We start from the raw sequence: 11074 nt of genomic DNA on the forward strand, positions 1-11074 counted from the left end.
ACCAAGCTGAGGATTAGAACCTACCTCTGTCGGCCTCACTCTCTTCCCACTGGGGCTTCTGCCGGACCCAGGCGGCTAGCTCCCTCCCATCTTCACCCTTTACTTTGATAAAGGAATGTTGATTGCTTTGGGACTCCTCTGCCTCCTCCATCTTCAGTCGGATCACAGATTTGTTGGCATCGGAGACACACTGGCCCTCTCCTTCTTCCACCTTTACAGGTGCTCCGGGGTCTTGAAGCTGCCAACGAGAGGTTTCCTCCTCCTTGAATTTGACTTCAGCATTCAGCGGTTGAAATGGCCAGTGTTGGTCATCGCCGATACACTGGTCCTCCCTTTCTTCAACCTTTGTAGGAAAGGTGGGGTCCTGGAGATACCAGTGAGAGGTTTCCTCCTGCTTCACCTTCACTTGAACAGTTAGTGGTTGTAATGGCAGGTGGCTGTAATCACTGACACACTGGCCCTCTCCATTTTCCTCCTCTGTGGGAGATGTAGGGTCTTGGAGATGCCAGTCAGAGGTTTCCTCCTCCTTGACTATTGCTTGACCACTCAGCAGATCTAATGGCCAGTGCCTTGAATCGCTGACATGCTGCCCCTCCCCTTCTTCCAAGTGTGCAGCAATGGTGGAGTCTTGGAGGTGCCAGTCTGGTATCTCCTCCTCCTTCACCTTCATTTGAATACTTAGTGGTGGTGACTGCTGATGCCTGTAATCGCGGATACACTGGTCCTCCCTTTCTTCCACCTTTGTAGGAACGGTGGGGTTTTGGAGATACCAGTCAGAGGTTTCCTCCTGCTTCACCTCCACTGGAACAGTTGGTGGTTGTATTGGTGGGTGGTTGTAATCGCCGATGCACTGGTCCTCCCTTTCTTTCAAGTGTGCAGTGGTCGTGGTGTCCTCCTCTTTGACATTCACTTGAACACTTAGTGGTTGTGACGGCTGATGCCAGTAATCGCTGATACACTGCTCTTCTGTTTCTTCTACCTTAGTAGGAACGGAGGGGTCTTGGAGATACCAGTCAGAGGTTTCTTCCTCCTTCATCTTCACTTGAACAGTCGGTGGTTCTAATGACATGTGGGTGTAACCACCAACACACTGCTCCTCAAGTTCTTCCAACTGTGCAGGAGTTGTGAAGTCCTCGAGATCCCAAGCAAAGGTTTCCTCTGCCTTGACCTTCAACTGAACTGTGGTTGGATCCTCTTCTTTTTCAAATTTTACTGGGTTCCAGGAGAGTTGCCCATTAACGGGAAACATCTGCTCCCTCTTATCAGCCTTTGCTTGGTCCATGCACTCCTGGAGATCATTTGGAGGTTCCCGACTCCCATCTTCAGCCTTCACTTGGTCCTTCGATGTTTGCCAATCGCTTGCAAACATCTTCCCACTGATGTCAGGCTCTGTGTGGTCCATGAGTTCCTGGGGACCAGTGCCAGCTGTCACAAAAAGGGTTTGTGCCATTCTCCACATCCACGCCACGTGTGCTCCAGGTTTTCAATTTTGACCTAGTCCAAAGATTCCTAGAGATCCCTGGCAGGTGCCTCCTTCTGTCGTTCTGGCATTCATGTAATCCAGTGCTTCAACTGGAGATACCATCTATGACTCTGCAATCATATCTGCCATGTCAAAAGACAGAAATACATCATTACTACAGTGCACAGAAGGAAGACGAATCGTTTTTTTTTTTTTTAAACAATCATTCACTCACATCAGAGAATTCCAGGACACTCAACCTGTCTCTAATGCACAAAAGCATATTTTGGATGTTTCAAAGTACTCCAGCAACCACTAAATACAATACTGCCTCGGTGGATGCCCTCTGCTCTCAATACTGCCTTTGTGGATGCTCTCTGCTCTCAAAACTGCCCTCATGGATGCGCTCTGCTCTTAATACTGCCTCCATGGATGCCATCTACTCTCAACACTGCCTCCACGGATGCCGTCTGCTCTCAACACTGCCTCCACGGATGCCGTCTGCTCTCAACACTGCCTCCACGGATGCTGTCTGCTCTCAACACTGCCTCCACGGATGCCGTCTGCTCTCAACACTGCCTCCACGGATGCCGTCTGCTCTCAACACTGCTTCTACGGATGCAGTCTGCTCTCAATACTGCATCCATGGATGTCCTATGCTCTCAGTACTGCTTCAGTTGATGCTCTTTGCTATCAATACTGCCTCCATGGACACTCTCTGCTCTTAATACTACCACTATTGGTGCCCTCTGCTCTCAATACTGCATCCATGGATACTCTCCGCTCAATATTGCGCCCACAGATGCTCTCAATACTGCTTCCATGGATGCTGTCTGCTCTCAATGCTGCCTCCATGGACGCTCTCTGCTCTCAATACTGCCTCCATGGACGCCCTCTGCTCTCAATACTGCCTCCATGGACGCCCTCTGCTCTCAATACTGCTTCTGTGGATGCTCTGTGCTCTCAATACTGTGCCCATGGATGCTCTATACTCTCACTGCTGACTCCATCAATGCTCTCTAATTTCAATACTGCCTCCATAGATGCTCTCAATATGGCCTCTATGGATGCTCTATGCTGTCAATGATGCCTCCATTGATACTCTCTGCTCTCAGTACTACCTCCATGGGCACTGTTAGTTCTCAACACTGCCTCCACTGAGCCTCTCTACACTCAATTGTGCCTCTTTGGATGCTCTATGCTGTCAATTCTGCCCACTGGATGCTCTCTGCTCTCAGTACTGCCCCAAAGAATGCTTTCTGCTCTCAATAGTGACTCCATGGATGCCCTCTGCTCATAATACTGCCTCCCAGGATGCTCTCTGCACTCAATACTGCCTCCATGGACGCTCTCTGCTCTCATAATGCCTCTAAAAGTGCTCAATACTGCCTCCATGGATGCTCTCTGCTTTCAATATTGCCTACGTGGATGCTCTCAATATTGCCTATGTGGATGCTTTCTGCTCTCAATACAGCCTCTGTGGATGCACTTTGCTCAATAATGTCTCTGTGGATGCTCTCAATACTGCCTCCACAGATGCCATCTGCACGTAATACTGCCGCCATGGATGCCCTCTGCTCTCAATTCTGCCTCCATGGATGCCCTCTGCTCTCAATTCTGCCTCCATGGATGCCATCTACACAATATTGCCTCCATGGATGCTCTCCATATTGGCTACGTGGATGCTCTCTGCTCTCAATATCACCTATGTGGATGCTCTCTGCTCTCAATATTGCCTACGTGGATGCTCTCTGCTCAAAACTGTCTGTGGATGCTCTCAACACTGCCTCCATGGACGCTCTCTGCTCTAAATACTGCCTCCATGGACGCTCTCTGCTCTAAATACTGCCTCCATGGACGCTCTCTGCTCTAAATACTGCCTCCATGGACGCTCTCTGCTCTAAATACTGCCTCCATGGACGCTCTCTCCTCTCAATACTGCCTCCATGGATGCAATCTACACAATATTGCCTCAATAGATGCTCTCTGCTCTCAATATCGCCTACGTGGATGCTCTCTGCTCTCAAAATCGCCTACGTGGATGCTCTCTGCTCTCAAAATCGCCTACGTGGATGCTCTCTGCTCTCAAAATCGCCTACGTGGATGCTCTCTGCTCTCAAAATCGCCTACGTGGATGCTCTCTGCTCTCAAAATCGCCTACGTGGATGCTCTCTGCTCTCAAAATCGCCTACGTGGATGCTCTCTGCTCTCAAAATCGCCTACGTGGATGCTCTCTGCTCTCAAAATCGCCTACGTGGATGCTCTCTGCTCTCAAAATCGCCTACGTGGATGCTCTCTGCTCTCAAAATCGCCTACGTGGATGCTCTCTGCTCTCAAAATCGCCTACGTGGATGCTCTCTGCTCTCAAAATCGCCTACGTGGATGCTCTCTGCTCTCAATATCGCCTACGTGGATGCTCTCTGCTCTCAATATCGCCTACGTGGATGCTCTCTGCTCTCAATATCGCCTACGTGGATGCTCTCAATATCGCCTACGTGGATGCTCTCAATATCGCCTACGTGGATGCTCTCAATATCGCATACGTGGATGCTCTCAATATCGCATACGTGGATGCTCTCAATACTGCCTCCACAGATACCATCTGCACTTAATACTGCCTCCATGTACACTCTCTGCTCTAACACTTCCTCCATGGGCGCTCTCTGCTAACAATACTGCCTCAATGGATGCTCTCTGCTATCAATACTGACTCCATGGACGCTCTCTGCTCTCAATACTGCCTCCAAAAGTGCTCAATACTGCCTCCATGGATGCTCTCTACTTTCAATATTGCCTACGTGGATGCTCTCTGCTCTCAATATCGCCTACGTGGATGTTCTCTGCTCCCAATATCGCCTACGTGGCTGTTCTCTGCTCTCAATATCGCCTACGTGGATGCTCTCTACTCAATACTCCCTCTATGGATGCTCTCAATACTGCCTCCACGGATGCCATCTACCCAATATTGCCTCCATGGATGCTCTCTTCACTCAATGGTGCCTCCATAGATGTTCTAGGCTCTCAATACTGCTTCCATGGATGCCCTCTGCTCTCAATACTGCCTCACAGATACCTACTACACTCAATATTGCCTCCATGGATGCCCTCTGCTCTCCATTCTGCCTCCACGGATGACATCTACACAATATTGCCTACATGGATGCTCACTGCACTCAATACTGCCTCCGTGGATGCTCTCTGCACTCAATGTCGTCTCCATAGATGTTCTAAGCTTTCAATACTGCCTCCATGGATGCCCTCTGCTCTCAATACTGCCTCCCAGATGCTATTTACACTCAATATTGCCTCCATGGATGCCCTCTGCACTCATTACTGCCTCCATGGATGCTCTCTGCAATCAATACCATCTTCATTGTTGTTCTAAGCTCTGAAAACTGCCTCCATTGGTTGCCCTCTGCTCTCAATACTGCCTACGAGGATGCCCTCTGCTCTCATTACTGCATCCACGGATGCAGTCTGCACTTAATCCTACATTTGTGGACGCTCGCTTGCTAATACTGCCTCCATGGACACCCTCTGCTCTCAATACAGCTTCTGTGGACGCCCTGTGCTATCAATACTTCCTCCATGAATGCTCTATACTATCAATACTGCCTCTATAAATGCTCTCTGTGCTCAACACTGCCTCCATGGATGCTCTTGGCTCTCAATACTGACTCCATAAATGCTCTCTAATTTCAATACTACTTCCACTGATGCTCCCAATATTGCCTACATGAACGCTCTCAATACGACCTCCATGGATGCTCTATGCTGCCTCCATGCATGCTCTCAATACTGCCTCCACGGATGCCATCTACACTCAATACTGCCTCCAAGTATGCTCTCTGCTCTCAATACCGTCTCCATAGATGCTCTGAGGTCTCAATACTGCCTCCATGGATGCCCTCTGATCAAAATACTGCCACCATGGATGCTCTTTGCTCACAATACTGCCTCTGTGGACGCTCTCTGTGCTCATACTGCCTCCGTGGATGTTCTCTGAGCTCATGTGACAAATTCATTCTAGGACTACAATGCAATTCGAAAGCTAACATCTCTCACTCCAAGGTCCCAGCTTGGGCATGTGCTCCTCTCAGCTGTTCTCACCAAAATCAGCAATCAAGGAAAACTCAAGCTCATTGTTTGTGAAATACATACAGACTCACTCACTTCTAGCATCAAACTCCATGAAGATCTTTAGACAAGTTATAGGTTCATTTAGCTGTATTCCCCATTCCTCATCTGCATGTTAGCAATGGAAATGTTTTTCATTCGGGCCATAGTTTTAGCTTTGCTGCGAAAGTCACTTGAATTCTGTCTGTTCATGAGAAAATGAAAATGACTGGCAGAAAATCTGATGAAGATCAATTAACCTACCCAATTCTGGTGAGGAGTACTTCCTTAATCTATCCTGGTGAGGTGTATTACCCTACTATATCATACATCTCTCCTGGTGGAGAGTACCACCCTATGCTATCATTACATCTCTCCTGGTGAGGAGTAGTACCTTTCTCTATTCTGATGAGTAATAGTACCCTACTCTATAACACTTCTCTCTTGGTGAGCGATACTACCCCACTCTGTCATACATTTCTCCTGGAGAGGAGTAGTACCATTCTCTATCCTAGTGAGGAGTAGTACCCTACTCTATCACGCTTCTCTCCTGATGAGGGGTAGTACCCTACCCCATCTTGGTGAAATGTGTTACCGTACTCCATCCTCGTAAGGTGTAATGCCCAGCTCTACTACTCTCCGGGTGAGGATCAATACCTTAGTGATAGGCCCATGAAGACACTTGGCTAACACTAGTGATCTGTCCATTAAGATTTTATGGTGACACCACTGATCTGCCCATGTAGAATCTCTGGTGACACTAGTGATCTCCCCATTAAGACACTCTGGGGACACTAGAAATCTGCCCAGGAAGACTCTGTGGTGACACTAGTGGTATAGCCATAAAGACTCCCTCGTGACACTAGTGATGGAGCCATGAAGACGCTGTGGTGACACTAGTGATGGAGCCTTAAAGACTGTGGTGAGACTAGTGATCTGGCCATGAATATCCTCTTGGGACATTAGTAATCTGCTTATAAAGACTCTCTGGGACCCCGACTCTTCCAGGCACCCCCACTCCCTCCCCGGGACCCCCTCCTGGCACCCCCACTCCCTCCCCGGGATCCCCCCTGGCACCCCCACTCCCTCCCCGGGACCCCCTCCTGGCACCCCCACTCCCTCCCCGGGACCCCTCCTGGCACACCCACTCCCTCCCCGGGACCCCCCCTGGCACCCCCACTCCCTCCACGGGACCCCCCCCCGGCACCCCCACTCCCTCCCCGGGACCCCCTCCTGGCACCCCCACTCCCTCCCGGGGACCCCCTCCTGGCACCCCCACGGGACCCCCCCTGGCACCCCCACTCCCTCCCCGGGACCCTCTCCTGGCACCCCCACTCCCTCCCCGGGACCCCCTCCTGGCACCCCCACTCCCTCCCCGGGACCCTCTCCTGGCACCCCCACTCCCTCCCCGGGACCCCCTCCTGGCACCCCCACTCCCTCCCCAGGACCCCTAAACACCCACCTCCCGGAGACCCCTCCCCCCCCATTCCGGGACCCCCAGACACCCCCACTCCCTCCCCGGGACCCCCACTCCCTCCACGGGACCCCCTCCAGGCACCCCCACTCTCTCCCCGGGACCCACTCCTGGCACCCCCACTCCCTCCCCGGGACCCCCTCCTGGCACCCCCACTCCCTCCCCGGGACCCCCTCCAGGCACCCCCACTCTCTCCCCGGGACCCCCTCCTGGCACCCCCACTCCCTCCCCGGGACCCTCTCCTGGCACCCCCACTCCCTCCCCGGGACCCCCTCCTGGCACCCCCACTCCCTCCCCGGGACCCTCTCCTGGCACCCCCACTCCCTCCCCGGGACCCCCTCCTGGCACCCCCACTCCCTCCCCAGGACCACTAAACACCCACCTCCCGGAGACCCCTCCCCCCACATTCCGGGACCCACAGACACCCCCACTCCCTCCCCGGGACCCCCACTCCCTCCACGGGACCCCCTCCAGGCACCCCCACTCTCTCCCCGGGACCCCCTCCTGGCACCCCCACTCCCTCCCCGGGACCCCCTCCAGGCACCCCCACTCTCTCCCCGGGACCCCCTCCTGGCACCCCCACTCCCTCCCCGGGACCCTCTCCTGGCACCCCCACTCCCTCCCCGGGACCCCCTCCTGGCACCCCCACTCCCTCCCCGGGACCCTCTCCTGGCACCCCCACTCCCTCCCCGGGACCCCCTCCTAGCACCCCCACTCCCTCCCCGGGACCCCCTCCTGGCACCCCCACGGGACCCCCTCCTGGCACCCCCACTCCCTCCACGGGACCCCCTCCTGGCACCCCCACTCCCTCCCCGGGACCCCCCCTGGCACCCCCACTCCCTCCCCGGGACCCCCTCCTGGCACCCCCACTCCCTCCCCGGGACCCCCTCCTGGCACCCCCACTCCCTCCCCGGGACCCCCCCTGGCACCCCACTCCCTCCCCGGGACCCCCTCCTGGCACCCCCACTCCCTCCCCGGGACCCCCTCCTGGCACCCCCACTCCCTCCCCGGGACCCTCTCCTGGCACCCCCACTCCCTCCCCGGGACCCTCTCCTGGCACCCCCACTCCCTCCCCGGGACCCCCCCTGGCACCCCCACTCTCTCCCCGGGACCCCCTCCTGGCACCCCCACTCTCTCCCCGGGACCCCCTCCAGGCACCCCCACTCCCTCCCCGGGACCCCCCCTGGCACCCCCCACTCCCTCCACGGGACCCCCTCCAGGCACCCCCACTCCCTCCCCGGGACCCCTAGACACCCACCTCCCTGAGACCCCTCTCCCAGGCCCCCCCATTCCGGGACCCCCAGACACCCGCACTCCTTGCCCGGGACCCCCTCCTGGCACCCCCAGTCTCTCCCCGGGACCCCCTCCTGGCACCCCACTCCCTCCCCGGGACCCCCTCCTGGCACCCCCACTCTCTCCCCGGGACCCCCTCCTGGCACCCCCACTCCCTCCCCGGGACCCCTCCTGGCACACCCACTCCCTCCCCGGGACCCCCCCTGGCACCCCCACTCCCTCCACGGGACCCCCCCCCGGCACCCCCACTCCCTCCCCGGGACCCCCTCCTGGCACCCCCACTCCCTCCCGGGGACCCCCTCCTGGCACCCCCACTCCCTCCCCGGGACCCTCTCCTGGCACCCCCACTCCCTCCCCGGGACCCTCTCCTGGCACCCCCACTCCCTCACCAGGACCCCTAAACACCCACCTCCCGGAGACCCCTCCCCCCCCATTCCGGGACCCCCAGACACCCCCACTCCCTCCCCGGGACCCCCTCCTGGCACCCCCACTCCCTCCCCGGGACCCCCTCCTGGCACCCCCACTCTCTCCCCGGGACCCCCTCCTGGCACCCCAGATCCCCGCCTTACCGAAGCAGCGCCCTCTGCCGGAAGCCGCTCAGGGGGCGGCTGGGGGCTCCGAATGAGGAATAACCGGAGGCGGGGACGGCGGCCGCGCGCGCGCATGCGCAGAGACAGCCAACCGCAGCCGCAAAGACAACCGACGCCGGGTGACGCACTCCGACGCATGCGCGGACCCCAACTGAATGGGGAATAACCTGCGCCGCCCACCGTTGACGCATGCGCAGCTTCGAGAATGTACAGAGAATGGGGCCTAACCGTGCGGGCCATGGCGGGGAATGGGGAATAACACGCGCACGCCGGGCGGACTTCCGGGCGCCGGGGGGGGGGGGGGAGAATCATCGCCTCACATGTGGAGGGCGCAGACGGGAACACTGCCCCGGTTATTCCCCATTCACGTTTTCCCAGGGTTGGGGGGATGATGGAGGCAGTGACGGTGGAGGAGGGAGGTGAGGGGCAGGTAAGGGGGGTGGAGGAGGGAGGTGAGGGGGTACGTGAGGGGGTGGAGGAGGGAGGTGAGGGGGTGGAGGAGGGAGGTGAGGGGGTACGTGAGGGGGTGGAGGAGGGAGGTGAGGGGGTGGAGGAGGGAGGTGAGGGGGTACGTGAGGGGGTGGAGGAGGGAGGTGAGGGGGTACGTGAGGGGGTGGAGGAGGGAGGTGAGGGGGTGGAGGAGGGAGGTGAGGGGGTACGTGAGGGGGTGGAGGAGGGAGGTGAGGGGGAACGTGAGGGGGTGGAGGAGGGAGGTGAGGGGGAACGTGAGGGGGTGGAGGAGGGAGGTGAGGGGGTGGAGGAGGGAGGTGAGGGGGAACGTGAGGGGGTGGAGGAGGGAGGTGAGGGGGAACATGAGGGGGTGGAGGAGGGAGGTGAGGGGGAACGTGAGGGGGTGGAGGAGGGAGGTGAGGGGGTACGTGAGGGGGTGGAGGAGGGAGGTGAGGGGGTACGTGAGGGGGTGGAGGAGGGAGGTGAGGGGGAACGTGAGGGGGTGGAGGAGGGAGGTGAGGGGGTGGAGGAGGGAGGTGAGGGGGAACGTGAGGGGGTGGAGGAGGGAGGTGAGGGGTAGGTAAGGGGGTGAGGGGTAGGTAAGGGGGGTGGAGGAGGGAGGTAAGGGGGGGACGTGAGGGGGTGGAGGAGGGAGGTGAGGGGGTACGTGAGGGGGTGGAGGAGGGAGGTGAGGGGGAACGTGAGGGGGTGGAGGAGGGAGGTGAGGGGGAACGTGAGGGGGTGGAGGAGGGAGGTGAGGGGGAACGTGAGGGGGTGGAGGAGGGAGGTGAGGGGGAACGTGAGGGGGTGGAGGAGGGAGGTGAGGGGGTACATGAGGGGGTGGAGGAGGGAGATGAGGGGGAACGTGAGGGGGTGGAGGAGGGAGGTGAGGGGGTGGAGGAGGGAGGTGAGGGGGTACGTGAGGGGGTGGAGGAGGGAGGTGAGGGGGAACGTGAGGGGGTGGAGGAGGGAGGTGAGGGGGTACGTGAGGGGGTGGAGGAGGGAGGTGAGGGGTAGGTAAGGGGGTGAGGGGTAGGTAAGGGGGGTGGAGGAGGGAGGTGAGGGGTAGGTAAGGGGGTGAGGGGTAGGTAAGGGGGGTGGAGGAGGGAGGTAAGGGGGGGACGTGAGGGGTGGAGGAGGGAGGTGAGGGGCAGGTAAGGGGGGTGGAGGAGGGAGGTAAGGGGGGGACGTGAGGGGTGGAGGAGGGAGGTGAGGGGCAGGTAAGGGGGGTGGAGGAGGGAGGCAAGAGGGTACGTGAGGGGTGGAGGAGGGAGGTGAGGGGTAGGTAAGGGGGTGGAGGAGGGAGGCAAGGGGGTACGTGAGGGGGTGGAGGAGGGAAGTGAGGGGTAGGTAAGGGGGGTGGAGGAGTGTAGTGTCGCGACCAGTGATGTAAATTGACAATCCGACTGCAAACATGCCAGAGAGGGGTTTTTGCCCCCCTGGCTCAGTCTCCCCTCGTCCCGTTGCGGGTAATGGTTTTGCCCCGATGTGACGCAATACAAAACTCCACAGCGTGTCTGAGTATTCTTGCCGCACCACACGCATATTCAGGCGTCTCACCTCTGACTCCACACTGGCGGCGAGGGCTCTTGGACGCGCTGCCGGGCACATCGTCTGCCCACTCCCCAGCAAGAGTGCTGCCTGCCGCTTTCTACCCGGCAACAGCTGACGTGGCCTCCCCTCCACTGC

At 58.1% G+C, this 11074-nt stretch overlaps 1 protein-coding gene across 1 annotated transcript in view; it reads right to left on the bottom strand.

Annotated features, from left to right (window-relative positions):
* Positions 1 to 9100, bottom strand: part of LOC138249873 (zinc finger protein 420-like) — a 34815-nt gene extending 25715 nt beyond the window's left edge. The window contains exons 1-2 of the mRNA XM_069204096.1: positions 8915 to 9100; positions 25 to 1605 (exon numbers count right to left, since the gene is read on the bottom strand). Of these exons, the coding sequence (XP_069060197.1) occupies positions 25 to 1459 (1435 nt within the window). The 5' untranslated portion in view covers positions 1460 to 1605; positions 8915 to 9100. The remainder of the gene's footprint in view (positions 1 to 24; positions 1606 to 8914) is intronic.
* Positions 9101 to 11074: the final 1974 nt, after the last annotated feature.

Source organism: Pleurodeles waltl, chromosome 1_1 (genome assembly GCF_031143425.1).
Source record: "Pleurodeles waltl isolate 20211129_DDA chromosome 1_1, aPleWal1.hap1.20221129, whole genome shotgun sequence".
NCBI classification, from domain to species: Eukaryota; Metazoa; Chordata; class Amphibia; order Caudata; family Salamandridae; genus Pleurodeles; species Pleurodeles waltl.